Below are 27,844 nucleotides of genomic sequence, written 5' to 3' on the forward strand. Positions count from 1 at the left end.
CTAATAAATATCAACCTTCGTTGTTTAACACGTTTGATAGCTTAAAATCGTATAATTACCGTCGTTTAACTATCTATCAACCGTTGAGAAAGTCCAAACGTTTGTTGTTGGAACAGAACTAACGGTTCTTTTGCTGTTCAACAACCATTGAGGTAGGTGCGAACATCTTAAGAAAGTTATCGTTGAGCAACCGTTGGCCGCACCCCCCTCCTTTTAGTACGGACAGGCCGTTCGAATGCCCCGTCACTACTACTACGGACTGCGCCATCGGACCTCCTACTGTGTAGAATGTCGTTGGCCGGGGGTGTTGAAACTTGGAAGGAGCCATGAGATGAAGGGTTATATGGCCCATGGGCAGGCGCATGGGAGGTTTGAGATTGGAAGGAACACCTGGTAGGCTTGGTTGCCCCTGCCCCTGGGTATAGGAGATTGAGATGGGATGGAAGGAAGGTAGGCAGGCATGGGCAGGCATGGGCAGGCAGGAGCAATAGGCGGGCAGATGTCGTGACTGCCTGCCCCTGTGTAAGTGACTTCGGTAAGATTCGGAAGGTGCTTTAATACAATGGAAGCTTTCCACATCTGCAAAGTTTTCAACTGAGTCTGGCACGAAAGGCTTTTTCAGTTCTCTTCAATCAAACAAAACTTACCAGTCAGGTGTTTCCCTTTGTCACGAACACGTTCGTTTCGTCTCAGACAGTCAGACAGATCGCTGTCGACACCAAGTCACCTTACAGCCGGCCGTCCAACCGAATTTCATGGGAATTTGAACAACTGATTCGCCCTGGTTTCAGCTTGACATTTCCCTGAAAAAAAGATGGAAAAAGGGGAAAAAAAAGAGAAAAAACCCAGGATCCAGTGTGGTGTAAGTTATTTATTCCTCTACGTCGTTGTGAAGTCCAAATTGTTGTGCGGGTTTCGCCATCTTGAGAGACCACATCCGTGCAAGATGGGCAAGTCTCTTTCAGGTTTGTCCTGACGCATAAAGAACCGGTGTGCTAATTAAGGTATGGGCAGAAGTTTACAGTTTCACTAGAGATTGTTGCCAACTTCAATAATGACAACATCCACCCTGATATCCGTGTCTGTTGTAGACAAGTTGGTCAGCTTCCACGTCCTGGTCGTCTCACAATGCCTACAATTCGCAAGACACCTCTCAGAGCCACATTGAAAGAGTACCAAACCCCGACAGCAACCTCCCATTTCCCTTTCTTTTCGAGTCAAGTTGCAATGGACGAGTGTCTGTACCTGACCGTCTTCCCACACATTCAACCCTGGTACCCCTTCCTCACATAACCCTGGGCTCTGGGAAGCCCCTGACCAAGCCACTATCTCTATGTGGCGTGTGAAATTTGTGGCTGAGGACAACACCAACGTCGTGCTAGCCCACATCACGGATCGGAGACAACGTCGATATTGTTCCGGTCATGGTGACTGACGCTCCTTACAACACAGCCCAGCAGACCGCAACTTGGAGGCCGAGACCGCATTTGAGACAGAATGATCGAGCAAAGCTAAACACCAATTTTTTTTCGCCGAGATGGCTTTAAACTGAGACCTGCATCACTGGCTCTGCGGGTTAGGGAGAAGAAGACTGCGCTACTAGAGCTACCTCGACTCAGCTCGACTTTCTCTTTGCACGATTGCTCGATGCGGCGGATGGACCGCGATGGATTTTCGGCTCTATCGGAGCATGCTGCGAACTATTTGACCAGCCAATCGCTCGTGATTCCGTCGTTGGACAGACGTCTCTCGTGATTGATCAATGGCTGGATGAATGGTCGGCGAAATGCCTCAGCGACGTCAAGCTGTTCCACTTACCTTTCCTCCACGTATACCGGTACTTCCACGACACCGCAGCACACACATGCTGGCTGGGGGCCACTGAGGACCTTGCTGGGTGCTGATGCTAGAGAATCAGAGATGGAGTTTAAACACGATGGACCCCAGGTTCCGGGAGGATAGATCACTTTACAGTTTTTTTTCAACACAACTCCATCCACCCAAACCATTCAGTCTAGACTCCGATCGTTGTTTGGCTGGAAACGAAACAAACCGCTGGTTTTCACCTTCTGCCACGCCACCTTGACCTAACGCGCGCCTGATCCCACAGCGCCTCTGACCCTCGGCGTCGGAGTATCGCTCACGACTAAGACCGACCCCAGTCACCCCACCTCCGCGGAGTTTAAGCCGTCACGCCGTCAAACCGTTCAACAGTGGTAAGTCGAAAGCCAGCCGATTCACTCTCGACCACTCGTTGCTCCTCAACACTTGAACTCGAGACAATGGCATTCTAGAACCTCTTTGGTCATAAACGGGTCGTTCATTGCTTGATCGTCTTTGGAGGTTCAAACGTGGCTCAACCAAGGGTTCACAAGGAATTACATAGCCAGTCCAAGCGGCGGCATGATGCAAGCTTGCGCTGTGTCTTTGATAAGAATGGCACATGCGTCGGGCGGGAGCTTTGAACCTTTTCCACCGCTTTGGCTCGAAACTCTTTTCCTGGAACTGGGATTCTTGGATTTGTCTTGTCGGTCGGTCGGTCAGAGCTTCTAAGGGCCAGCCCCGTTCTTATTTCATGGGGTCTCATGGGCAATCTCGTGTATCTTTGATTCACTCATTTCTTCCCACCTTATGATCGCCACACCAAGCGATATCGCATCACTTATCAAGGGGGAATCGACTCTCTTCGAGCCTCATAATTCGGGATCTCCCGCCATCTCCATATTCACATTCGTCTCCAAAGTTGGGGATTTTCAATAATTGTTCCTGAAGCCAAGCACAAGTGGCGAAGGGACAGGACGATTACGCGTTGCTCGGCAGGACCCGGCAGAACCTACGACCGCACATAAAGATCACCAGACGCCCAGTTTACTAAAGTTACCATGATGCGCAGCTTCACACGCCGTAGGACTTCACGCCAGCGAGCTAGCTTGTCATCAACTATCGACGACATGTCTAGCCTCCGACCGACTTCGAGCACATCGTCAAGAGGACGGGACACTGGGTTCCCAGAGCCCTTCAATGGAGGTGCGTCAGCATGACATACATAGGGCTGCAGAGTGGATTTCGCTAACACCAGTATCAGACCGAAACACAACATTACCACACCCAGAAGCCATCATCGGCCCTCATGCCACCCTCGGTGAGGATGACATATCGACGGAAAGGGCACTCATGCGGGCCCGAAACTCGTTCCTAAAGGAACCAACCTCAAGCCCAAACAACGCAGAAGGATTCATGGACGGCATCAAGACCATCGAACGCATGGCTCGCGCGGTACGAGGCGATGTCAGCAAAAGACCACCAGACAATGGGGCGGCATGGGTGAACACCCCAGCAACAACACCAACAAAGGACAGCGATAGTGTCATGTCCGCCTCAACAGGTGGCTCAGGCCCTCGACGACTGGAGACGCCGTTTGTGAACCGCGCACAGCCGCTCTTCTTGCCGGACTCGCCGGAGTCCAAGAGGAGCACAAAGTCGACGGGGAAGAGGGCATGGTTTGCCAGGAACGTATTGGGCAGGTCGCCTTGAGCGTCAACGTCTCGGCTGGCTTGACGAGGCTGGGCGGGCGGCTGATGTTGCGGCTTGGCCGAGCTTGGCACAAGTCATCCGGAGGACGATCGCGATATCATTCGTTTTGATCGGCCAGAGCGGAAGGTGGAGTGATTCACCAAGACGGCAGAATAGTGCCGAGCGGGGCCGTGTGGGCCGACGGCCTTTCCGATTCTTTCTTCTTTGCATATTCCTCTTCTTGTCTTTTCCACTCAGCGCGGAGTTTTATTGGCCACGGTCGCATAGCACCAGGTTTATGGTTTGAAGGAGCGAGGGTAAAAATGGCAGCATTGTACAACAAATCACACAAGCACACCAAAGCACGACGGCAAACGAGTTTCTTTTGTACCGAAGCATTCGAAGGGGAGCAATATCATTGGGGTTATCTACACATCTTTAATCAATGGGATTCAGAGGAAGGGAAGTGTGAGAGCATGACATGAAGCTGGCTTTCTCAGTTCAAACCACCCGGCAGGAGTCATTTACCACAATCCTTAATCTCCCATAACAGGGTCTACCTACCTGGGAATTTCCGTCGGGCCAAACCGCACAAGTCCGATGCTGCCGGACCTGACAGTCGGGAATCACGAAAATGCATCCGCTTCAACTCCACATGATCACATGTCAAATCAGACTACTCAGGTTCAAAACCACACTACAGTAACCTGGGCTTCATCAACTTAGCAGGTCTGGATTGTTTAGGTCTTGGAATCATGTCCGTGTAAAAATAGAGTGGATGTTTAGCAGAAATAGCATTGCCCGCAATCAAAGAATGTGCCTTATGGGTGGAGTACCACATCTCGTCTCGCTCGCCGCTAGTCAACACTGTTAGTAACATGCTCGGATGTCCCCGTCACGATGAAAGAACGCCCAAATAAATCGAGACCATTGAATGATGATGTTGATCTGCCGTTCTCATTTTCCCCAGATTTGCAACCCCATTCAAACCGCTTCCATCCATCCTTCCAGAACAATACACATCACCGCTCCTTCTCCTCTCATATGGTTCCTCACCTAACCCATCACCCACTCCATTCCATCCGCTCTTTTCCCCCTTCTACATCAACCTCCAACCCAAGTTCCCATCCCCATCTAACTCCCCCTATAAGTCGAATAACTATAAGGCGCCAACAGCAAAGGGACATGATACGTCTGCCCCTCCTCCACCCTAAACACCACCGTCACCTCGGGGAAGAACGTCTTGTCCTCGCCGCCGAAATACCCGGCCGTGTCGAACCGCAACATCCAGCGCGAGGGGCCCTTGATGTCGTTGACCAGCACATCCTCAAGCGTGTAGACGGGCACTTCTCCCGAAGAAAGCGCCGAGGAGTAAGGGAGCCACGTCTTGATGCGGCCGTCTTCGTCGGTGAGGGATTCGAAGACTTTGGTTGGTTGCTGTTGTTGTTGGTGTTGGGTGGTGGTGGGGGAGAGAAGTTCTAGCTTGACGCGCACGGAGCGCGCGGGCTGGCCTTTGGATGTGTCGAGGATGTGGCACGTTATGCGGTCTTTGGTTGCCATTTTGGTGGTTTTTGATCTGGGTGTGTTTTGGGTCTTGAAAAGGGGTTGAGGTTAGGATTGGGCTTTGGCTTTGGACTTGAGTGAGGTGAAGAGCTGCTGGGAGGCGAGGTGAGTCTGAGGTGTGAAGTTGAAGTTTCGAGGTGTGAAGTTGACGGACAGGGGTGTCTGAATGACAGCTGGAGCTGCCCGCTGGCTGGGGGAAGCTGTTTGATGGAGAATGGTGGGGCAGGGGTGGGGCTTATCAGCGATAAGCGCGCTGAAGGATCGGGTACGTACCGTGTTTGTTCTTGGGGGGTCCTGCTAATTTTTCAATGAGTTTTGACCTTGATGAAGAGCTTGATGTTCACAGGTTCATCTGGTCAAGAATTGAGGATCGTCGATCTTTTGTATCATTTCAAGGTGAAGTCCACTAAGACGGGACGGGGCGTCAACCGACACAGCCTCCTCCTTCCCGCCGGCACCAAGGTCGAGGCCGACAATGGGGAACCACTGGGGCCGTCGGCGGCTGCCGTGTACCGCTGCAACTCTCAGGCGGAGCTACCTCCTAGCTCCAGCTCCCAGCAGGATTCCCATTGTGGTTTCCATTCCATCAGGGTACATTCAGTTCTGTGCCACTCTTCAACGGTTATCGAGATGCTACCCTCATGTACCGGCCTGAAAGTCAAAAGCTGTAAATAGAAACATGAACGTCCCACTGCCAGTCGGGATGTTGTGTTAAGGAAACACTGCCACAATGCTGGAGATCTGGTGCACTTTGTGTGGTTCTCTTTCAGTGGCTCAGGGTGCTACACAACGCTGGGGAAAGAGCCAATTCGACGACAAAGAATAGGGAAGCCTAAATGGTGATATGTATCACGAATGGTGCATGCGGCAGAGAGAGCGAGGGGCATGCGAAAAGAATCTCTCCTCATCGGCCGAGTTCGAGTTCCATGTTTGATGATGTTGACATGTCTCAAAAAGTCTGAGATGAAAAGGGTGACAAGAGATTCACATAAAAATGGGGGCCATCCTTGCAAGTGACCAGGGGGGAAGAAACAAAAACACAAAAACAAAAGCGGCCCCACGATGCGGCGCTTTTCCCCTTGTAAATATTTTGCGTAAGAATAAAACCTAAAACCTGGGGAACGGGGTGTGCAGCAGTGAGTCACGTCATTTGTTTGGACGAACGATGAAAAGCCGACACCGGGCATCTATCACCACTGGCAATACTCTCTTACCAAATGGGAGTCATCTACATATACATTAAAGAATGGGGGTTTTCGTGAGCGGTTGAAGAGAGAAGCTGAAGTGACTCCGATTCCGCCAGAAGCTGTACATTCATAACCCTGAAAAGGACTTGAAACTCACTCGCAGCGGGAAGCCAAGGGAAGAGTGGAGATGCCAAACTTCTAGACTCTCTTTGAACAACATCAACCTCACTTACTCACTCTTCACTGTGTTCTTTATATTTAACAACTCAAAAAATAACCTGTCAGATAGTTGTTCATACAATTCTCATAAAGTCTCAGAGACATATTACCAAAAAATGCCTTCCCGCGCGGACATCACCTACTTCGGCGCCGGCCCTGCCGCCCTCCCCACCGACGTCCTCGAGACCGCCGCCCAGGCGCTGCTCGACTACCAGGGCACCGGCCTGGGTATCGCCGAGCACTCTCATCGCTCCGAGCTTGCGGCCAAGATCATCAACGAGGCCAAGGCCGACCTGGCCACCTACCTCGACTTCTCCCCGGAGCAGTATGAGGTTCTCTTCATGCAGGGTGGTGGCACCGGCGAGTTCGCCGCCTCCATGTACAACCTCGTCGGCGCCTGGGTTTCCCGCCAGCACGCCGCCGTCCAGAAGGAGCTTGGCGAGGGTGCTGCCGACGAGGCCGCAGTGCTTGCCGCCCTTCGCCAGCGCATAGAGTCCGGCCTCAAGGTCGACTACATCGTCACCGGCAGCTGGTCACTCAAGGCCTACCAGGAGGCCCAGCGCCTGCTCGGGCCCGAGTACGTCAACCTGGTGTGCGACGCCCGCACCCTCAGCGACGACGGCAAGAAGTTTGGCAAGATCCCCGACGAGAGCACCTGGAAGCTCAGCAAGGATGCCGCTTACGTCTACTTCTGCGACAACGAGACCGTCGACGGCGTCGAGTTCCCCAGCTTCCCCAAGATCCTTGAGCCCAAGGAGGACGGCACCGGCGGCCCCATCGTTGTGGCCGATATGTCCTCCAACATCCTCTCTCGCCGCATCCCCGTCAGCAACTACTCCCTCCTCTTTTTCGGCGCCCAGAAGAACCTCGGCTCGACCGGTATCGCTGTGGCCATCCTCAAGAAGACCTTCCTCCCGCCTACTCTCAGCCAGCCTAGCCCGGCTCTGCTCAGGAAACTCGCCCTGCCTATCCCTCCTATCGTTCTTCAGTATGAGATTATCGCCAAGAACAACAGCTTGTACAACACGCTGAGCATCTTTGAGTGAGTCCTTTTTTTTTCTTTTTTTCTTTTTTTTTTTTAAAGAGGGGTGAACTCGATTATGATGTGTTGCTTGCATTGCTACAGGCTAACAAAATGAACAGTGTCTACATCGCCGGCCAGGTCCTCAAGAAGCTCCTCGCCACTTACCCCAACGGTGTTGATGGCCAGCAGGCCGTTGCCGAGAAGAAGGCCGAGCTCATCTACGCGGCCTTGGAAGCTCACCCCGAGGCTTACAAGATTGTTCCTGACAAGTCTGCCCGTTCCAAGATGAACATTTGCTTCCGCGTTATCAAGGTATGTTTTGAAGTTCACAGTAACGGATTTTGTTGTTGCGAAATGGGCTAACATATGTTTTTAGGGTGGCAACGTCGACGAGGCCGAGAAGGCCTTCCTCAAGGAGTCCACCGCCCTCAACCTGACCGGTCTCAAGGGCCACCGCAGCGTTGGCGGCATCCGTGCTTCTAACTACAACTCTATTCCTTTGGAGGGTGCTGAGAAGCTAGCCAAGTTCATTGACGAGTTTGCCAGGGCTTAAATCATCGACTTTACTGAAACCAAACAAAGGTATATGGATCTGGATCTGGATGAGTATGGGTAAGTACTCGGGATAAAAGTTGGCTGGAGGCGTATATGGGATGGGATAGCGGCGGAGCAAAGGTATCAATCGGTTCTTCGACAACCAAAAAAAGTATGATAAACACCCAATCTGAAACACGGATTGGGATGGATACCCCCATAATACAAAAGTTCATTTTTAAAGTCTACCCCCTACGTTCCCTCCTTTCTCATCAGATCTAGTCATCAACTAGCCCTTTCTTCACTCACTCTTCTCAATCTCCTCCTTCAACCACCCCGGCACTTCAGGTCCCTTCTCCCACCCATCCAAATAACTTTCCTTAGCGACCCCCTCGCCCGCCGGCTTCGCATAAATCCCCGTCACGTACCACCATCTCCCGCCCTTCCCAATCTCATGCTGCAACGTCGGAATCGTCGTCCTGCTCTCCACAAGATTCGAGTTCGGATCCGCATTCACCAACGTCGCCTCTCTGCCCTCTTCCTCAATATCCAACACTCTGATCCCCACCGCTCCAGCCCTCGACACCGCGAACGCGCCCTTCTTTCCGGGAGCCCACGCTTCGGGGGTTTTGAGGTCATAGTTCCCGATCAACTTGGGGGACGTCCCCTCGCATTTCTTGGGGTCGTACAAGTCAAGGTATCGACCGTCCGGTGTCCGCTCGTTGAGGATGGCGAAGGACCCGTCGGCTGTCATCACCGAGCGCCCTTCGGCGCGGATGTGGTGCACGCGCAAGTGCCAGTTGAGTGCGGCTTCGGTGGGCGGGAGGAGGTAGGTCGTTACGAAGACGTCTGGGTAGGGTGTCCATTCGGAGATGAGCACTGGACTACCTTCCTTGGTAGCGAGGCGGGAAGTAGAGAGGCGGCGAGTCTTCCAGCACTCTCCTCCGTCATCGGAGAAACCCAGCTGCGAGGCCAGAGCATATTGCTCCAGCGTGAAGCAGCCCGGAGGAACGGAGTAGCCGAAGGCAGAGGAGTAGCCGAAGGCGCCGTACTTGGCGTGCGTGCCCTTCATAGGGTAGGAACAGGCCTGACCGGAGGAGAGAAGCATGCAGTGGCCGCCGAGATTGCTCATGATGTGACCCGGTTGGGGGAGGGGTTTGACGGCGGGGATGAGCGGCCAGGGATCTTCTTCCTCGGAAGTCCAGAAGGGATGCGTTTCGGGCACGGCGAGACAGATAAAGGCCAGACAAGCCCAGTAAGGCGAGCCGGGACTGTTGTAGTTCTCGGCCATGTACATGTTGGGGTACGAGTAGCCGATGGTGAGAGTGCCAGCGGGGCTGAATATGTTGCCTTGGGTCTGCCACCAGCCCAGATGTCGGAGAACGATGCCTTTGACCATGCCCCAGGTTAAAGGGGCGGGGAGCTCGACGTCGGCGTAGGCGAGGGCGCCCCAGAAGGAGACCATGGCGAAGCGGTAGCCGACACTGCGGCCGAAGGGGATGGAGCGGCCTGGGAAATATGTTAGAAATGTTCCTCGTAGTTGGGATATGGTACAGGTAGTCACTCACCCTCCTTGTCATAGTAATGTACCAGATCCAATGCGGCGGTCTGTGCCCTCTTCTTGAACTCGGCAGCCCGTTCGGGCTCATCTTCGCCAGCCAGTTTGGCATAAAGTAGCTGAAGGAAGTGGATGGCAAAACTCGAAGAGTAGTAATCCATTTCTTGAAGATGGTTGTCAGTATATCTCCCTTCAGGGGTAGAACTGGGGGTGGTTGAACATACGATGAATACCCTCTGGGCCATCATTCGACCAGCCATCACCGCGGTAAAACGTATCGAGATGCTCGATGTCGGCATCCAATCTCTCCTGAGAGAACTTTCCACCATTTTTCTTTAGTCCAAGGTTGGCGAAGACGCGAAACCATAGCCAGTTCGTGTTGGGCATGCTGCGAAACACTCAGTTAGCCTTCTGTTCTTGCTTCCTTTCTCTCGTCGTTCTTTCCCCCCATTCGACCGTCCCCTCCCCTCATTCCCGCTTTCACTCCTTCATCTCCTTCACCCCTTCCCTTCCTTCGCTCCTTCCTCTCCTTCACGCCTTCCCCTCTTTCATTCTTTCCCTTCCTTCCCACGTTTCTCGCTTTTACACCTTACAACTTCCCCCCATCAGTTCCTTCATCGTCCCCACGCAACGCACACACAGAAGCAAATGTGAAACAAAAAAGGAAAAACGAAAAGGAAAAAGAGTCAAAAACCTACTTCTTAACATTAACCTCCTCCCCCAACCACCTCTCCACCCCCCTCTGCCCGCTTTCCCCCAGTTTCTCCCACAAACCGGGTATAACAGCCAGCGCAAAACCCAGCGGACACATCTCCACCATCCTCTGATCATTATCCCTCGCCCACCCCCAAAACTCTTTTCCCTCCGCATCAACCCCGTTCTTTATGCCTTCGATCCACCACTCCTTGTATTCGTATTCCCCGCCGCCCGCCAAAAGACAGGCAAGGCCCCATAGCGGACGGGCAAGACCTTCGATTTCGGAGGCGGTTTGGTCGAAGCGCACTGCTGTGGCTCCTGGGACGCGGATACGGGATTTGAGGGGCGAGAAGAAGGGGAGGAGGGGGTCGAGGAGGGTGGTGAGGAGGGATTGCACGGAGGAGCGGGAGGAGAGCGGGACTAGAGAGAAAGGGTGCCGGGAGGAGTGGCCTAGGAGGAGGCCGGGGACGCCTTCGGGGGTGGTGGTGTTGGTTGTGGACATTTCGGGTGTTGTGTTGGTCTTTATGGGTGTTGTTAATGGAGAGTAGGTAGGTAGGTAGGTAGGTAGGTAGGTAGGTAGGTAGGTAGGTAGGTAGGTAGGTAGGTAGGTAGGTAGGTAGGTGTTTACGATGTCATCGACCTCATCCAGAGGTTTACCTAGAACATACTCCAGTCGTGAGAAGGATGGGAGTATTCTGAAGAGACAACCAAGATGAAAACAACCAAAACAATAGAGAGAATATTCATGGGAAACGGGTAGTCCCCGGTATATAAAGCCTCCCGAAAGCCACATGGCCATTGTCCATCATTACCACCCACCTATCTCCGTAGGTCCCGTTCCCCTCACTCGAGGGTCATCTCGCGGTTAATCATCCCGAAACCTCTTTCTGAAGTAATACCACAGTGGAGCCACCAGCGCCTGGATGTTTATGGTTCAAGGATTCGGTTCGGATGAGGGGCACGCACGCATCGGCACGAGGGGTTCGTCTCAAGAGACATCGGGAAGTTCCCGTCATCATGTCATGAGGGGTTGAATCAGGCTGCTCGCGGTTAAAATGCCCCCCCCCCCCCCCCCTCATACCGTTACGCTGACGGCGACAAGTTTGGGGAGCAAAAGCGTGGAAAATGGGGGGATCGTCGTCACGACGTAACGGTTCTAGTGTCTTTCTCGTCCCCCTTGGTACCTTTGTTGGGGGAGCATCTACCACCCACGGGGTAAAGAGCCAAGAGAGTTATTCCATGAATCCCCGGAAAGCTTGGCTTGAACTAATTTTGTACACTACTGAGGCATGTGGATGGTGGATGTGGATGGTGTCACTTCGCCTCCTTTCTATTTGAAACCTTGATGAGTTATTGTATACAGGAGAACATTCCCCTTTTATTCACCAAGCTAGGTAGAATCCTTGAGCTACGAAAATAAAGCAATGGTATCAAAAACCTGAACATCTTGCTTGGTCTTCGACTTCTACTTCATTCCATTCCACCTTAAAAAGCTCCCTTCATCGTCTTCTTCTAAGTAGACATTACGTACTCTTCTTTCTTTATATAGGTGTATGACTCTGTGCACTACTAGGTACTGGGGCTGGCCTTCTCCATTTTCGACTTTGTCAAAGAAGCTTGCATCATGATGGTTGGTAATGTACAATGTTGCAAACAGAACTTTGTTGGTAGGTAAACTTCTTAAATGGAACAGACAGACAGAACAAGCGACGACACGCGGAACGATCACACACTCATCCTGTAGTTTCTTTACTTTCTTCAGGACTCGTGTCCGTCACCGTCGCCGTCGCCGTTGCCGTTGCCGTTGCCGCAGGTGTAGCCTCAGTCCCAGTCTCCTCCGCTGGTGTCCCGGCACTCGTTGCTGTGCCTGGTCGTGATGATGACGGCCCATCGGCAGCTGCCGAAAGATCCTCAGCGCTAGCTGAAGGCGCGGCTTCCGTCCCATCTGCCCCTGTTGGCCCGTCCTTCCCGTCTTCACCAGTCGTGCTAGTCTGCGCCTTTTCTCTCCTCCGCCTTCTCATGTTCCTCTCCTCGGCTGCAGTCTGCCTCCTCGACTTCCTCAGACTTTCCCGCTTCTCTGCATCGTCCTCCGCCCCATCGCCGCCCTGGAAGCTTTGCAGCAATGCAGCTGCGCGTCGAGCGACGTCGTCTTCCTCCGCGTCGGGAGCCTCCTTTGTTGGCGGTAAGGAGTTGGGGCTGAGAAGACCGTTGCTGGCGCCGTCGTCGGCCGTGATTGCGGATGCAACACTCTTGCCGGTCTGCAGGGCGGCCTCCACCTCGGGGATTTCGTTGAAATCTGGCACTTGCTGGCCCGAGGCGATGCGGACTTGATGTTTGTCCTTGAGACGTGCTCTCCTCCTCCTGTCTCTTTGGTCTCTTGTTTGCGGGGCTGCCGCTCTGAGCTTCTCGAGTAGACTGTCCATTGCCCCCGCACTCCCAGGGCTTGCCGGTCCTGGTGCCTCGGCTGCTTGTAAAGCCTTGAACTGCGCATTCTTGCGCTTCATCGATGCCTCGTTCCGCTTTCGCTGCTCTTCCAACTGAATGTTCTTCTCACGCGACCTCTTCCACTCATTGATGAACGACGCCAACTTGGAGAAGAAATCGCGACGAGCATTGTCGTCTGCCGGGTCTTCGCCGTAGAAAACCATGATGTCGTTGTATGTGCGCACCATCTCTTCCAGATACAACTGCATCTGCTCTGCCTTGAATCGAGCATCCTTCATGACCCTCTGCACAATCTGCGACACCCGATCCTGGGGGTGGAACTTCTTCGGATCGGAGAGATTGCCAGAGTCGAGAGACATTTGTACGTTCTTGATGTTGTCGATATATCTCTTGGCATCAGCCTGAAGCTGTTCGATGTTGATCTTCTGCGCCGCAATGACGCCCTCGATGTCCTTGGCGAAGTCTTCCCACTCCGGGTATTGCTGGCGCACGATACGCTCGACGAGATCCGCAAGAGTCGATTCGTTCTTGTCGTCCTTCACCATACCAAGTCTGGCAAGAGAAGAGAGCTTGAAACCGCGGGCTTGCTTGTTCGCGTCGTTCATATAATTACCGATATCCAAGATGAGTCCTAGTACGTTCATAAGGGACACGGAATCTCTCAAAGATTCGGATACTCCTACAACGGCGCGCATCTTATCGGTGATCTCTTCGTAGTCTTGTTCGAAGCTGCGGGTCAGTGCAAGGGCCCTCATCCTACTCTTCCAGTAGTGATGAAGTTCGAATGCCGTGTACAGGTAGATCTGATCCTGTCTTGTGAGCTCGTTAGGATCTTGTTCTCGGGTATCTTTGCCGGCATCCGGTCCAGTCCAGTCCTTGCTATACGGTGCCATGACCTTGGCAGTGTTATCCGAAATATTGCAGAGATCATCCTTCTGCAAGAAATCCATAACGACTGGGTTGTCGAGTACGTCTTTGTCGCAGTGGATGATCATCTGCACCACCTTCTCAACAGGGTACTGTGAGAACTTGGCAAGTGCGATTTCTGTAGATTGTTAGTGTGTGACTCTATCGAACCTGCTGCTTTCATCCGATACTTACCAAATGCCTTGCGCAAATCGTTGGAGATGATTTGTTTCTTGTCATCCTTCTTGGCACTTCCACCGCCAAGCTTCTTGATCTCCTTCGCCATGAACAACTTCTCAACCTCGTCAAGGATACCCTTCTTGCTGAGCTCATGATACTTCTCTTCTCTCGACTCGGGGGACGGTGTATGTGCCGCCCAATGCGTTGCCAATGGGGTGTCGACCTTGTCCCAATGGAATGCCTTGAGCTTCTTCTTAGGCCGGACAACAGGTAGCCCAACAGAGTTGGTTGCGGGAAGCCCAGCGTTTTGTGCCAAGAAGCGCCCCGAAGCGGGACCTGGCATAGGGGGGGGAGGCGGTGGTGGCATACCAGGCATACCAGGCATGGGCGGGGGCGGAGGTGGTGGTGGTGGCATACCACCCATACCGGGCATTGGCGGAGGAGGTGGTGGTGGCGGCGGCGGCGGCGGCGGCGGCGGCGGTGGGCCACCAGCGCCGGGCATCGGAGCAGGAGCACCTGGAAGACCTCCTGGCGGCGGCGGAGGAGGAGGAGGTGGTGGTGGTGGCGGAGGGGGCCCACCCGCACCGGGAATCGGAGCCGGGGCACCAGGCAGGTGGCCAGAGGGCGGCGGAGGCGGAGGCGGCGGAGGTGGTGGAGGAGGAGGACCCGGAGCCGCAGCTGGCGCAGTAGCATCGGTGACTTGGATCTTGGGAGTCTCAGTATCGCTGGGGGTGATAGGTGTCTGAGACTCCATGCTGGGATGCGAGGGACCGGTGGTGATACCATATCCTTCCTCGGAGTCGCTGGCATCGTACCTCTTGACCTTTCCAGTGAGTTCGTTGAACACCATACCATTGGCCTGCTTGGGATCCACGACGGGCCTCCTGATCTTGACCACGCGAGGCTTCTCGTACACAATCTCGCCGTCGTCGCCGACCTCGACATCGCTTTCCTCGAGAAGGTTCTCGACATGTTCTGCCCGGGTACCAACAGGCTTTCTGGGTATCTTGGTCGACCTCTTGACGCTGCCAAGCATGGAATTGGTGAAGTCGTTGGGTGGCGCACCCTCCGGTGTCTCCTCCCCAAAGCCATCCATCTCCTCCCGTAGAGCTCGGAGCCTATCCGAAGGGCCAATCATCTCGCCCCATACTCTCCCTTCAAGCTTAAACTGCGTCTTTTGGCGCTCAATCTGCATTTGGAGGCGTTCAAGAAGCCTCTCACGATCGAGGATGCCTTGCATGCGGGCCACGTCTTCCTCACCAAGCTTAGTATTGCCCTTGGTGGCGTTAGAGGCAGCTACATCTTGAGCATCGCGAAGCATGAGGTATAGTTCGCGGGTCTCTAGCTCGTAGCGTTGCGCCTCCTTTGCCCGGAGGGTCTGCAAGCTGGCAAGCTCCGACTTGAGGCCCTCGGCACGTCTTTTCTGGGCCTCAATGAACATGGCCTGCTCATCGATCTGCTTTTGTAGCTTAGCCACAAGACCGTCCGCTCCCAATGCTAGTCTCTCCTTCATCTCATCCCTCTCCGCCATAGCGGCATCCGCTATCTGCCGCGCTTCGAGGGCCTCATCTAGAGCCTGACGAGCTTCAGAGTCGGTATGGAGCTTATCTAACAGACTTTGAACAGTGAAGTTGAGACTCTGCTTGAGGTCCATGTCCGGCAACCGGCGGTCCATCGCTACATAGCTGAGCATGGAGTCCACCAGCTGGAACATGCGCAGTCTCTCCTCGCCATCATTGTCCCTGATCAACAGCAAATGCTGGAGAGCAGATACAAAGTAGTCCTGCGTCTTGGTTCCATGTAACCGCTGCTGGATGGCATCTACGATTTGTACCGGGTCGTTGAGATCCTTAACCTCACCTTCGATACTATCTTTGATGCTGCTGTTCTCACGCTCGAGCATATCCTCATAGTCGATAGCTTCGTTGGAGCGGAACCGCTCGATTTGCTTGTCGATCAGCTCATACTGAAAGGCCTCCATCTTGTTCAAGATGCGCCTGATGCCACAGGCCGTGAACTGCGCCCGAATGTGGATGCGCAGCTGCAGGTCCTTCTCAGGGGCATCGACCAACATGTTGACCAAGATGAGTGTAGCAACGGCGTATTCCATGAGCAGATTCTCCATGCCAATGCCACCACTTCGTACCTCCTCGCTGGCACCAACCAGACTGCCCATCTTTCCACGGCCGTCGACAGTGACCTCAACAAGGCGCATCCAAGCATCGAAGCGCCCGTTTTCGCCTTGCTGGGCCTTGACGACGTCCATGGCCTCGATGACCTTAACATGGCCCTTGCCTTCGCCCCAGTGGCAGAGGAATGTCAAGACTTCGCTGACGAGCTTCCGGGTGGTGAGTCGAGGTGATATCAGGGAGATGGCCAGAGCCACAATAACCTGTTGGTGAGCTAGCGCATCGTCTGCGCCGAACTTGTTGTTCATGAGAGCCTTGAGACACTTGACAATGTCATATTCTCGGTCCAGGTTTTTATCCAGCCTCCCATTGTCCGGCTGAGCAGGTCCGAGGGCAGTCCTTCGGTTCATCTTTAGCAGGACATTGGTTAAGGCTATTTGTCCCTGACAGTCGATGAAGCGCTTGACCCAGCCGATCTGTTGTGTTCGAAGGTTGACTTCCAGACCTCCGAGTCCTTTACTGTCCAGAGCGTTTTCCATAACCTTGCGCACATACCATTCGGGGCTGCCTTCGTCATCGGAGGATTGGGTGATATCGACATTGTTGTATTGGCCAATCTTGGCCGTCTGTCTGCGCTTCTGTTCGCCCTGCCACTCGGTGAGTCGGTCCTGGTAAATCAACGTCCATTTCTTTGCGGCGGGGTATGCGATCATCTGGCGCTTGGCCTGGTCGGGGAGGTTGTGCCATCCTCGCTTTTGCATCAGGTTTATGAACATCTGTTCGATCACATTGTCATCGTCTGGCTTGGGGAAGTTGAATCCTTCGGAGCCCTGATGGCCGGCAGCGACCTTGGTTAACCGCTGGGTATCTCTGTCCCTATGGGAATGGTGAGAAAGGTAGGATGACTGAGACGAAGTACTAGGGAGTCCTATCCTGGATGAGCGATGGCTGGTTCCTGGGGCTTCTTGATAGGGACCGTCCCTACCTGAGTAGATGCTGGCATTGTCGCCCGAGCTGCGGGTCGTCATGTACGAATGGCCTCTGGAATTGGGATTGTATCCGGGCAAACTGCTCTCTCTTGGCGGCCCCCATTGCTGGTACTGGGCCTGGCGGCCCGTCGAGGCCATGGTGATATTAGCGGAAGCGAGAGTCGAGCGCGAACTTGATGCGCTGGGTGAATTCCCATTATAGGGGGAGTTTGGGCCTTGGTCGATGATGGGATACTGGTGGTAGTCACCGGTGCCTTTGTTTAGGTGGTGTGGTAGGAGGTCTCGCCTTACGGGCATCTGGTCGGGCCTGGGAAGGTGGTCGAGGGCAACGGGAGAGCGACGGTCGGGGGGGACAGCGTCATAGGGGATCGTCGTGACAACCCCTGCCGTCACGTTGAGGCCAGATTCGGGGGTGTCGGGCCGGTCCAGGGATATTACGGACGAGTCTCGGTAGTGGCGCGAGCTGCGCGCGGTATGGGTACTGGCGGCGTCGTTGTCGGCGGCAAGGTATCGGCCGCCCTCATCACTCGGGTTTCGTTTGTCGGCCTTGTTCTTGCCGGTAGCTCTCGAGAAGAAGGAGGAGGCCTTGCCGCTCGAGGTAGCCTTTCCATTCTTGTCGTGGGAAGACATGATGATGGGGGCGGGACGTGTGAAATAGCCGCTTCGCTACCGGCAGGGCAGTACACTAGAGTACAGTCCCAGCAGCGCAAGCTGCCAACGTGTGGTTCGGGGGTGGTTCCTCACTCGTACGCAATAGGCGAGCGGGTATCGTGGGTATCTGAGACTCCGTAGAGGGGCGTCGAGGGGGCCGCGAGGGGTCTCGTCTCGAGGGTCTTGGTGGGTTGTTGTATAGGCAATCAATGCGCGGGTGGGTCGATGGGTAAATGAGTGCGTTCGTTTGGAATGGATACGGAGCAAATGCCGTCAATGGACTCGGTGTCTGAGGCCCTGGGTGGATCGCATCATGTTCTTTGCGGGCAATAACGGTTGTTGGTGAGCATGGCCTTCCTGCTGCATGAACCGGTGGTGTTTAGCATGAGGTCAAGTCGAGCGAGTGGTTCGGAGGGTAGCCGTGCCTGGGCAAGCTTTTGCGCAGAGCGGCGGCCGGGAGCGAAGGGCTCGGAGGTAGCTTAGCAGGCTAGCACTGCTAATCGGTAGGGTAGCACTAGGACGAGCTGTGTATGTGTGCGTGACTAGCTGGCCAAACTACACTATGTTGCCAATATAGTCCAGATGAGAAATAGATCTTCCAAGGGAACAGAAAGTCAAACTCAAGTGAAAGTCAAAGGGGGTCAAGTCGCAGACGTGTATGAGTGGGCGCAAATTTCCGTACCCGTGTGTACTTGTACCCGTGTAGCGTAACCGGCAGTACCTGGAGATAATAGTGTAGGAGGTCGTTGAATTCGACTTCGACTTCGGGGTCTTAGTGTACTGTAACTGGCGACCGGGTGACGGCAAGGAGGGGTGATGAAGATTGGATATGCCACACCACAGCTCGCTCGTTACTGAAGTGCTGCTAAAGTTGATGCGCCGAGGCTGAACTAGGAGAACAACAAAGTCCCGTCTCTCGTTCGTCAAATCGTCAGGGCTCGTCAGGGACGGACTCCCCCGTTCGAGGGGTCTGGGTGGATTTCGTCTAGGGTGTTGGCGGGAACTCAGTTGTGGTGGAAGCGCGCGCGCGCGTGGGGCGCTGGAGGGACTCTCTTGGAACGGGTTAAGTTTACCCACTCGGACGAAATTGAAGGTCGATTTAACATCGGGCGGCAAATGAACGGGCGTCTTCTTTGAGCAATGATTGGGAAGAAAAGGAGCGATGGCGACGACGACGGGTGGAGCGTCGTCTGTGTAGTGGCCGGCTCACCCAGCGAATTATGAGCTATAGAGGCAGCCTCGGGAAAATGAGAGGCAGAGGCAGATGACCATTCAAGTTGCAGTGAGACTGAGGTGAGTGGTTGACTTGAGAGATCACTTGAGAGTGAGGTTGGGGTTGCCGTATGAACGTGAACAATGCTCGGCAATTGCAGTGGGCGTCCATCCATGGCGCGGGAGGGTGCACCGTGCACTCTTAAACAACTGCACCTTCTGTGATGGGAGTCCTCAAAGTCACAAAGGGGGTTTCGATGCACTGAAAGCGGTTTAGCTGGGCACATCACCACGCCTGGTGTCTTGAATTACAGGCGGGGCATTTGTTAGTGGTCAAGACGCAGGGACTTCCATATCTTCCATGTTCCTTCTTCAACATGAGCATATCTGCGACTTTCTTCTCCACCATCCGAAACAATCTCCATTAGAACCGGTGGTCCATGAGAAGGTGATGGAAACACGCGTTGGCCCAGAGTAACATGGAATTGAAAACCCGGAAAGATACACAGAGAAATAAACATTTTTGACCGAGTTCCAGAAGGACATCTGTCAACCTGAAATTTTACGCATAACGTTGGAAGAGACCTTGCAGTGGTACTATAAGACACCATCTTCATATGCTTCCATTTTGTGGCACATTCAAGCGGCGCCATCATATATGCCCACATTACTACGTAGCATAGTGCTAAAAGCTATGACTTGGCTAACCCTCTACCTTCACAAAGAGCCCTGGTGGGGGAAATTGAGGTGATGGAATCACGTCGAACTGATGTTAAATTGGCTGATGATCCCTTGCCCAATCATCACCGTTCTCTCCGAGAGTCATTGTCCTGGCGTCTCAAGGTCACTGCTTCCCCCTCCCCCCACCAAACCAAGTAAAGATGATTTGAAGAGAAAAATAAATATTCAAGGTATGAAGTAGAGATAGAGGCTGACATGAAAACCCAACCTTACAAAAGGACCAGCTGTGGTTACTAGTCCAACAATTCCACTAGGGAACGCAGTCAGTCCGGGACTTCCAAATCGAGGCCGGTGTTGTTACCCCTGGATCATCAGGGCAGTTCGTTATCTGTTCGAGGGCTGTCGTTGCTATTTTGGGGCCTTTTGCTCGGGAGTCGGGTCTTACCACAGCCAGAAACACAAGGGCCGGGCTAGCTTGCCAGGCCCGCTTTCCAACAGGCCCAGTCCAGGCACGATACAGTGCACGACTGTTCCACGACGCCTGGGCCATCAGGGTGGCCTTTGCGCGCAGTTAGGCCGGTACGTCTTTCCGCACGCGATTACGTACCTGTTTGTCGTAACCTCTGTAACACTTTACTCCGTCGGCCACCACACCTGGCTTCAGTTGTTCAGCCTCATAGACTACCTACCGTCGCGACGTCGAGGCTCCCGCAGCCGAGACCATCACATTCAGTAGTACCTGGACTCGAACTTTGAAATCTTGTGGTCCTCAGTCGGCAGCGCACCAGGGTCATCATCGTCATCATGGGCGCGAACTTTTCCGCGATCAAGGTGAGCAAAGAGACAAGACACTGTCTTCCCATCACTATTGGATCAGCCCTCGTTACTGACCTCTTCCAATACATCTAGACATTGGTTGTCCCCGCGATCATAGCCTTGATCCTCTACCTCGTCCTAACATTCGCCGCCATTCCCATTTGGCAACGATACCGCAACCGCTACAGCCAGTATCTGCCGCTCGAAACAATAACAGATGGGGCCTCGTCCTTACGTCAACGCATCACCGATCGCATCACGACATGGTTCATAACTTCGGCGTGGAGAGCCAGACTGCAAGATCGCATCAATGTGGCCGATCACCGGCCAAGTACGGATTTCAATTCCGATGATGGGGAGGAGCTGAATGATGTGGATGAGGCTCTCAGGAGGGCTTTGGAGCGCCGGGAACAACCTTCGATTGACGATAGCAATAGGAGGCTAAGTAGAGAGTGAGTGATTGGATCCCTTTTTCATTCACATGCTTGAGGTAAACTAACAATGCGGACAGTCTGGAGCAGGGCTTTCGAGACGATAGCGACGAAGAGGATGATGATCGCACGAGGAGGTGACATTGCTAGGGGAACCAAGAGCAATGGGAACAATCCTGGTTTCATGAACGAACGGCAAAGAAAAAAAGCACAACATCATATTATTGGAGTTATGGAATACCAAAACATTGGAGTTATTTGGACATGCCATGTCAGGGGGAGCAAGGCAGCTGAGAGTAATGGGAACACTTTCTTCGGTACGACTAGGACAAAGACCGACATTCTGCTATGAAATCCTACCGTGAGCTTCAAGATATTGAGCGTCAGTTGGCGACCGGTGAATACAATCTTTGCTGCCGTACTTCGACTTTCTCCTCCTATCTTTTGAATGCCCTCAAACAGCTCATGGCCATTGCCCAAAAGCAGCGCTTGTCTCGGCAATGTTCGGTCCTCAAGAACACGCGGATATTGTCTTGGTAGTCTAAGAAGCTGCCTATATCAAATCCCGACCTTCACTTTCACCTCCCAAATTCCGGTATGAGCTCCGCGATGACGATCCCGCCTTGTTACCCACGTGGTGCCCCGGAAGAGCGGGCCCGGCATCGTGGGGTCGGTTCCCCACACGGTCCTGGAGGCTCCATTTAAGCGCCATCATGTACCCCGTCCGTACCAAAGTTACCGCCCGGTATGAACCGTTCGCGAATGCCGTTATCGATGATAAGAACCAAGATTGACGGGTCCGAAGACCAACACGGCCCGGGACGGAGCTTGGGAACCCATCGGCACAATGAACTTTCTGTAGGCTTTGAGAGGGCAACAATCTGTGACCGTATTGGGCATCAAATTCATAATCATTTTATACAGAATGAAAGATTGAATACAAGACAAAAGCCCAATGGATGCCGCGCCGAGGCACCCTAATGTCCCACCGTTAGTCGCATGCGGGGCAAAATTATTTCTGTAGCCCACAATTCAGTCCCGTCTCCGATCTCCGATTTGCGCAAGATTGACAAGACACTTTCCGTCTCAAACTGGACTCGACATTTTTCTTATTCTCCCAACTTCTTCTCTCTGCCTATCACCTTGTGGCATATCAGACTACAATTCTTTATTTCAAGCGTGATACTATAGTTTATACTGTAACATATCTTGTTATCCAACCTCGAATTCTGATACTTTTCGCCTTCGCTAGCCCCGCGTGCCTGACTTATAAAAGGCGAAGAACGGGCCATCCTTGTCCGGCTCCAGTCGTTTCCTCTGGACTCTATCTTTTTTTTTGGGAAATCCAAATTCTTTTTCCGCATGTTGGCGCGCCCGAGTCCAAGGTAGCACCCACAGTATCACCCGGATACACACCCAGGACACCCACACATCGTCCACACAGAACCAGAGACAATGACGACACCCCAAGAACAGGCCATCGCCTTCAAGAACGAGGGCAACAAGGCCTTCGCCGCCCACGACTGGCCCAAGGCTATCGAGTTCTACGACAAGGCCATTGAGCTGAACGATAAGGAGCCAACTTTCTGGTCCAACAGAGCCCAGGTTCGTGCCGCTGCCCGCATCGCTTATGTCGCCTACGTCGTCTCCCCGACGATCACGCTTCTTGAATTGGTCGCGTGACAACTAACAGTGATTTCTTGCACCCGTCGCATAGGCCCATCTCAAGACAGAAGCATACGGATATGCCATTCGCGATGCCACAAAAGCCATTGAGCTCAACCCGGGCTTCGTCAAGGTATGTCCGAACCGTGGCTGACACTGTCGCAGCTTTACCGTTCCCCTCTTCGGAGAGGTCGCAAACCAGAGCAGTAGCTAATCTGAACCCTTCCATCATGTCTAGGCCTACTACCGCCGCGCTACCGCCTACGCCGCCATCCTGAACCCCAAGGAAGCCGTCAAGGACTTCAAGACCTGCGTCAAGATTGCCCCCGATAACAAGGATGCCAAGCTCAAGCTTGTCGAGTGCGAGAAGATTGTGCGCCAGCTCGCCTTCTTCGCCGCTATCGAAGTCGGCGATGAGCTGTCCGCCGCCGAGGGTCTCGATGTCGACTCTATGGCTGTCGATGCCGCCTACGACGGCGTGCGCCTGGAAAAGAACGAGATGACACAAGAGTTTATCGACGACATGATCGAGCGTTTCAAGCACGGCAAACTGATCCACAAGAAATACGTCTACCAGATCATTATTGCGGTCAGGAACATTATGTACAACGAGCCCACCATGGTCGAGGTGGACATCCCCGAGGACGTGCAGTTGACAGTCTGCGGTGATACCCACGGTTAGTTTGCCCTTGTAGGAGGACCACCCCTCATCTGATGGTTACTAACACGTTGTGAATAGGCCAATACTTTGATCTGATGGAGCTCTTCAGGTTGAACGGTTTCCCTACCGATAAGCACTACTACCTGTTTAACGGCGATTTCGTCGACAGAGGCTCGTGGTCGACTGAGATTGCCCTCCTCCTTTATGCCTACAAGTGGTTGAGGCCAAACGGTTTGTTCATCAACCGCGGAAACCACGAGACAGACGACATGAACAGGGTGTATGGCTTCGAGGGCGAGTGCAAGCACAAGTACAACGAGAGGTAAGCGAGCCAAACTCTTTGCGCCCGCTATGGGACATCTAGCATATCGGATCAAACCACTAACAGTTTCCGTCCAGAACCTACAAGCTCTTCTCCGAGAGCTTCTCGGCCCTCCCGCTCGCCACCTTGATCGGCTCCAAGTACCTCGTCCTCCACGGCGGTCTATTCTCGGACGACAACGTCACGCTCGACGACATCCGCAAGCTCGACCGCCACAAGCAGAAGCAGCCTGGCCAGGCTGGTCTCATGATGGAGATGCTCTGGACCGATCCTCAGCCGTTCCCCGGCCGCGGTCCCAGCAAGCGCGGTGTCGGCATGCAGTTCGGTCCCGACGTTACCAAGCGTTTCTGCGACAAGAACGGCTTGGAGGCCATCATCCGCAGTCATGAGGTCCGCATGGACGGTTACGAGGAGGAGCACGACGGAAAGTGCATCACCGTCTTCTCGGCGCCCAAGTACTGCGACATGACGGAGAACAAGGGCGCTTACATCAACATTGGCCCCGATTACAAGTTGAAGTTCTCGCAGTTCGAGGCCGTACCGCATCCCAACATTAAGCCCATGGTGAGTCTTCCTGACCCCCCTTTTGACTATCGTGACTTGCCAAGACTAACCCATTTCTCTTCTAGGCATACGCACAAAGCTCCGTCATGTCGTCGCTGATGTAAAAGCTGGATGTATTCGTATAGCACAACAGACAAAATAAAACGGCGTGAATACCTCGGGCTTTGCTGTGCAGATCGGGCATGTTGTGTTTTGCAGGGAGCATGTTTCTGTTTTGGGCTATTTTTGATTGCATGTGATTAGGCGTTGCGCGCAGGAGTCAGGTATCGGGGGGTCATGGTGCTAAGGTTCAGGTTCTTGTCTTGATGATATTTTGTTCCTTCTGATATCATATGGCTTCCTACAAGGGTGGGAGTTCTGTTCTGGTCTGCCAATAGACAATCTCGATGTTGCTTCATGACTCTGTCACACGCTTCTCAAAGTGTTTAGAGTCTTTCTTCTCATCGAAGATCATCCCAACTGTGTGCTTCACACGATGGATAGAAGCAGGCAATCCGAATGACTCTCCGAAGCTTGTTTATGATCACTTTCTCCTCAGACAGCCGTTCAGCCTGAACTAATTAGTCCAGTCACCTTCCGTCATCCCCCCCTCACCTTTCTTTCCTTTGAACTCTCCCTGAACCCCCAGCTCCAGTTACTTCTCTCCCTCAAACCCGAAACCCCAAAACCCCAAAACTCGCAACCGCCTCCCTCCCTCCTCACCTAGAGGTAGCCGCAGTGGTCTAAACAGAATCATCACTAAACCCACTATCCTCCTCCTCATGAATCGTCTCCCTCAACAACGTCACGCCCGACGCGCCACCCCCCACTCCCACTCCCAACCCCGTCGTCCCTCCAACCCCTCCAATGCCCCCAATAGCAGATAACCCCAACCCTCTCTTTACCGAAACAGCCGACCGTGGTCTAGCGTGTAACTGCGGAGGGCCATGTGGGGAAGAAATCGACTTCGGTGATCGCTGCTGCTGGTCAAAATATGCAGTAGCCCCGGGAATGTTGTTGTTGCTGTTGCGTTGTTGCTTCAACGTGGGAGAGTTGGTGTTGGTGTCGCTTAGGTTGGGATATTCAATGTGAACTAGTTCGTTGTCGGCGTCGTAGGGGTTGTAACCGCGGGTGCGTGACTGACCAGAAGGAGAGGGGGAGGAGATGGGGTGCAGGGCTAGGGGGTTAAGGAAGCCGGTTCGCGTCCTGTCACGGACATCTCGGGCGTTGGTGGCGTTGGTGGAGGTTGTGGAGGTGGAGGTTGTGGAGGCCATGGTGGTGTTGAGATCAGTGGGAACGACGGTTGATGCTTGTTGTTGTTTCCTAGTACTAGGACGGATGGAGGTGGAGGCGAAGCTGTGGATGAAGGAGCTGGCTATGGCTGACGTCAAAGACATGATGATTCCTGAGAAAAGACCGAGGACTATGGCTATGGTGAAGAAGACTATTACTGGCTATTATTGGGAGGAAAATGGTCTGTTAGTTGTGAGTGAGTGAGTGAGAAGAGACAGGATGAAATGGAAACTAACATAAGGATCCCCCAAAAACTTCAAAAACCAATGAAACGGCGCCATAAACGCATGCCACAACCACGCAAGAGGCGACAGGATCACCACCAGCAGATAGTATGGTATCATGAGAACCGAGGCGACGACCCAGTACAGCAGGCTGAAGGGCACCGCAAAGATGGTCTTGACCACCCCTACCACGGTCCATGCTAGGCTGGCGGCGTAGATGAAGCCGTGCACTTTGATGTACCAGTAGGCCACGGCGAGGACGACGGCTGGCCCGGCTAGGGTTGCGAGGTTGTCCATTTGGATGGCTCCTAGAGAGCCCATGCTCCGTGTGGGATCCATGATGTTGAGCTTGGGATTGAGGCGTGGGTGGGATTATTTGGAACCATTCGAGATGAGAATAGGTTGTTGGGATCCGATGATGAGATACGGAGATGGTAAAGTGTCGTCGGTATGAAAAGGTCAGGTGAGGCCGTTTTCAAGGACTTCCGGATAGGGTTAAAGATCAAGTATAAGCAAGGAGCGATGGAGAGGAACTGGGATGTATTGATCTGGATGGGGTCATTGCCCGTTCGGTGTAGGTAATCTAAGGAAAGGAATGATGCGCAAAGGTGTATTTTGAGGTAAGAAAAAAAGGACTAAAAACAACAGTCTCCTAGAGCATCCCTAGAATCAATCACCTTCTCGGGCCGTAGTATTTTTCGAACTCTTGGGTATCACACACGCACCCTGTCAATATCAAAATGCGATCAGGGTCGTGTTGGACGCAAGCGAGTGTCGGCGGGCGGTTGGTTCAGGCTGGGATGAACCGCGGCAGGGAAAGTGACGTAGCTGAGACCCGACGGTAAGTGTGGGGCATTGTGTGTTTATCCACAATATACGTCTATCGAGGTGGGTTCATCATTGGTGCATAAGGATTTTCTTCGTTATCATCGCAACGCACTTCTACATTTGATGCAGTTGCCTGTGATGTTCCTGGTATTTGTAAAGGAATAATTCTGGACCTATGATAGTGTGATTGAAACTTCATCTTGTAGGTAGAGCAAAAGGTAATGTTTAGGAAGACCAGATATGATGGTTGTTCAGACGAAAGGCAATAAGTTTCAAATCTTTCATTTCGTATCGCAAACCGCTCGAGACTGAAAATCTTCCACTCACAACCCACAGCGATATTTCATCACAGCTTTAAGCCATCCCCAACTTCAAAAACAGTCACTCCAGATATTCAACTTCCTCAAACCTCAGCAACATCCTCAGCATTGAGCAACTCGGCATTCAATTCACTGAGCGCTCATCCACCGAAACCCAATTCGAGCCACAACCCTCAACGAAATCTCGAGGACCTCCAACCAAGCCAGAAAGAAAATCTACCCTCCCAACAAAAACCACCAACAAACCGAGATAGACAACCAAAATGTCAACAAAAATGGACATCGACCTTCCAACAACCACCACCACCACAACCACCACTTCAGTCACCAAATCCTCAAAATCCCAAACCCTCTCCCAAACAACCATCCGCTCCCCACCCTTCTCCTACGCCCACCTCTCCCTCGTCTCCCCTTCCCCGCCCCCCTCGCTCGACGCCCTAACCGCCCGACAATACCTCACCTCCTCCCTCCGCCAATTCCTCGGAGACACGGGCGCCTCCATGGCCATGGCCATCGACATCCTGCTCGTCAAGGGCGGCGAGTGCTGGGTTCGCGTGCCCAGGGAGGACTTGGCGGGTTTCGCGGCGGCGGTCACTGCGTACCCGGGCCATCAGGTGGGCGGGGAGCAGGTGCTCATGAGGGTGGTGGGGTGTGGGGATTGGTTGGGGGCGTTGGTGGGGAGGGAGGGGGAGGGGGAGGTTTGGGGTTAGGTTATATGCTGGACTGCTGGGGAGTTGAGAGTTGAGGTTGATGTTGATGAGGCTATTGACTAGAGGTGCTGGAATTTGTGTTTGATGAGGAGGATGAGGAAGAGGATGAGAAGGAGGGCGTCTTGTCATTGAAAAGGTTGGGGAGAGGGGGAGTGATTGCAAGGAGCGAAGGGTGAACCCGTGTTGGACGGACCTGAAGTCCTGTGCACGGGAGCAGGGCGACTGATTTTTGAGAAGGTGGTGATGGCTGGATGGAAAGAGAGAGAGATTGGTTTCAAACTTTGACGTAGAAGGATGGGTAAATCCGGGAGACCTCACGATGATTGAGCGTTGTTGAACCTACAATCGGTTGTCAAATGGGGCGAGACGGAACGCGGTGTCTAACCTGGACTCTGTCACTCATTGTGGTGCGGAAGTATCGCCAGCATCGCTTCATGGGCTCTTCATGTAAAATGATACATATCGTCTTCACCGCATCAGGCTAGGCCATGTGATAAGAAAGTGAGTTTTGGTGAAGCAGGAATACCACTCATGAAATCGTCAT

At 53.3% G+C, this 27,844-nt stretch overlaps 9 protein-coding genes across 9 annotated transcripts; 5 read left to right on the plus strand and 4 right to left on the minus strand.

Moving 5' to 3' along the window:
- Nucleotides 1-2,834: 2,834 nt before the first annotated feature.
- Nucleotides 2,835-4,045, plus strand: SMAC4_04492 (uncharacterized protein). The gene is made up of 2 exons (XM_024655542.2): nt 2,835-3,027; nt 3,086-4,045. Exons 1-2 carry the CDS (start codon nt 2,883-2,885, stop codon nt 3,532-3,534), a joined length of 594 nt encoding a protein of 197 aa, XP_024511418.1. The 5' UTR covers nt 2,835-2,882; the 3' UTR covers nt 3,535-4,045.
- A 602-nt stretch (nt 4,046-4,647) lies between these two features.
- SMAC4_04493 (uncharacterized protein) lies at nt 4,648-5,073 on the minus strand (the record flags this gene model as incomplete). Its single annotated transcript, XM_003343786.1, has 1 exon — nt 4,648-5,073. One exon carries the CDS (start codon nt 5,071-5,073, stop codon nt 4,648-4,650), a length of 426 nt encoding a protein of 141 aa, XP_003343834.1.
- A 210-nt stretch (nt 5,074-5,283) lies between these two features.
- On the plus strand, nt 5,284-8,279 carry SMAC4_04494 (uncharacterized protein). Its single transcript, XM_003343787.2, has 5 exons — nt 5,284-5,341; nt 5,423-5,667; nt 6,549-7,524; nt 7,626-7,818; nt 7,883-8,279. Exons 3-5 carry the CDS (start codon nt 6,599-6,601, stop codon nt 8,057-8,059), a joined length of 1,296 nt encoding a protein of 431 aa, XP_003343835.2. The 5' UTR covers nt 5,284-5,341; nt 5,423-5,667; nt 6,549-6,598; the 3' UTR covers nt 8,060-8,279.
- Nucleotides 8,280-8,341: 62 nt separating this feature from the next.
- Nucleotides 8,342-10,796, minus strand: SMAC4_04495 (uncharacterized protein; the record flags this gene model as incomplete). The annotated part of the gene is made up of 4 exons (XM_003343788.1): nt 8,342-9,549; nt 9,609-9,761; nt 9,823-9,986; nt 10,297-10,796. 4 exons carry the CDS (start codon nt 10,794-10,796, stop codon nt 8,342-8,344), a joined length of 2,025 nt encoding a protein of 674 aa, XP_003343836.1.
- An 848-nt stretch (nt 10,797-11,644) lies between these two features.
- On the minus strand, nt 11,645-17,573 carry SMAC4_04496 (uncharacterized protein; the record flags this gene model as incomplete). Its single annotated transcript, XM_003343789.2, has 2 exons — nt 11,645-13,784; nt 13,841-17,573. The coding sequence occupies 2 exons, from the start codon at nt 17,571-17,573 to the stop codon at nt 12,028-12,030; spliced, it is 5,490 nt and encodes a 1,829-aa protein (XP_003343837.2). The 3' UTR covers nt 11,645-12,027.
- Nucleotides 17,574-20,030: 2,457 nt separating this feature from the next.
- On the plus strand, nt 20,031-21,742 carry SMAC4_04498 (uncharacterized protein). The gene is made up of 3 exons (XM_003343791.2): nt 20,031-20,318; nt 20,397-20,755; nt 20,815-21,742. Exons 1-3 carry the CDS (start codon nt 20,292-20,294, stop codon nt 20,873-20,875), a joined length of 447 nt encoding a protein of 148 aa, XP_003343839.1. The 5' UTR covers nt 20,031-20,291; the 3' UTR covers nt 20,876-21,742.
- Nucleotides 21,743-21,776: 34 nt separating this feature from the next.
- SMAC4_04499 (uncharacterized protein) lies at nt 21,777-24,236 on the plus strand. The gene is made up of 6 exons (XM_066090121.1): nt 21,777-22,339; nt 22,452-22,532; nt 22,638-23,076; nt 23,139-23,382; nt 23,460-23,946; nt 24,012-24,236. Exons 1-6 carry the CDS (start codon nt 22,190-22,192, stop codon nt 24,048-24,050), a joined length of 1,440 nt encoding a protein of 479 aa, XP_065946043.1. The 5' UTR covers nt 21,777-22,189; the 3' UTR covers nt 24,051-24,236.
- A 432-nt stretch (nt 24,237-24,668) lies between these two features.
- Nucleotides 24,669-26,135, minus strand: SMAC4_04500 (uncharacterized protein; the record flags this gene model as incomplete). Its single annotated transcript, XM_003343793.2, has 2 exons — nt 25,455-26,135; nt 24,669-25,379 (listed from the first exon to the last, which is right to left on the minus strand). The coding sequence occupies exons 1-2, from the start codon at nt 25,779-25,781 to the stop codon at nt 24,669-24,671; spliced, it is 1,038 nt and encodes a 345-aa protein (XP_003343841.1). The 5' UTR covers nt 25,782-26,135.
- A 268-nt stretch (nt 26,136-26,403) lies between these two features.
- Nucleotides 26,404-27,300, plus strand: SMAC4_04501 (uncharacterized protein; the record flags this gene model as incomplete). Its single annotated transcript, XM_003343794.2, has 1 exon — nt 26,404-27,300. Exon 1 carries the CDS (start codon nt 26,854-26,856, stop codon nt 27,298-27,300), a length of 447 nt encoding a protein of 148 aa, XP_003343842.2. The 5' UTR covers nt 26,404-26,853.
- Nucleotides 27,301-27,844: the final 544 nt, after the last annotated feature.

This window comes from Sordaria macrospora, chromosome 2 (genome assembly GCF_033870435.1).
Source record: "Sordaria macrospora chromosome 2, complete sequence".
NCBI classification, from domain to species: Eukaryota; Fungi; Ascomycota; class Sordariomycetes; order Sordariales; family Sordariaceae; genus Sordaria; species Sordaria macrospora.

Excerpts from the sequence above, each read along its gene's own strand:
- SMAC4_04492 (XM_024655542.2), top strand. The coding sequence starts at position 2,883 with ATGATGCGCAGCTTCACACGCCGTAGGACTTCACGCCAGCGAGCTAGC. Across the intron at positions 3,028-3,085 it reads CCCAGAGCCCTTCAATGGAG|ACCGAAACACAACATTACCA; the intron begins GTGCGTCAGCAT and ends CACCAGTATCAG.
- SMAC4_04494 (XM_003343787.2), top strand. The coding sequence starts at position 6,599 with ATGCCTTCCCGCGCGGACATCACCTACTTCGGCGCCGGCCCTGCCGCC. Across the intron at positions 7,525-7,625 it reads AACACGCTGAGCATCTTTGA|TGTCTACATCGCCGGCCAGG; the intron begins GTGAGTCCTTTT and ends CAAAATGAACAG. Across the intron at positions 7,819-7,882 it reads TTTGCTTCCGCGTTATCAAG|GGTGGCAACGTCGACGAGGC; the intron begins GTATGTTTTGAA and ends ATATGTTTTTAG.
- SMAC4_04498 (XM_003343791.2), top strand. The coding sequence starts at position 20,292 with ATGGGCGCGAACTTTTCCGCGATCAAG. Across the intron at positions 20,319-20,396 it reads CGAACTTTTCCGCGATCAAG|ACATTGGTTGTCCCCGCGAT; the intron begins GTGAGCAAAGAG and ends CAATACATCTAG. Across the intron at positions 20,756-20,814 it reads AATAGGAGGCTAAGTAGAGA|TCTGGAGCAGGGCTTTCGAG; the intron begins GTGAGTGATTGG and ends CAATGCGGACAG.
- SMAC4_04499 (XM_066090121.1), top strand. The coding sequence starts at position 22,190 with ATGACGACACCCCAAGAACAGGCCATCGCCTTCAAGAACGAGGGCAAC. Across the intron at positions 23,077-23,138 it reads AGTCTGCGGTGATACCCACG|GCCAATACTTTGATCTGATG; the intron begins GTTAGTTTGCCC and ends CGTTGTGAATAG. Across the intron at positions 23,947-24,011 it reads ATCCCAACATTAAGCCCATG|GCATACGCACAAAGCTCCGT; the intron begins GTGAGTCTTCCT and ends TTTCTCTTCTAG.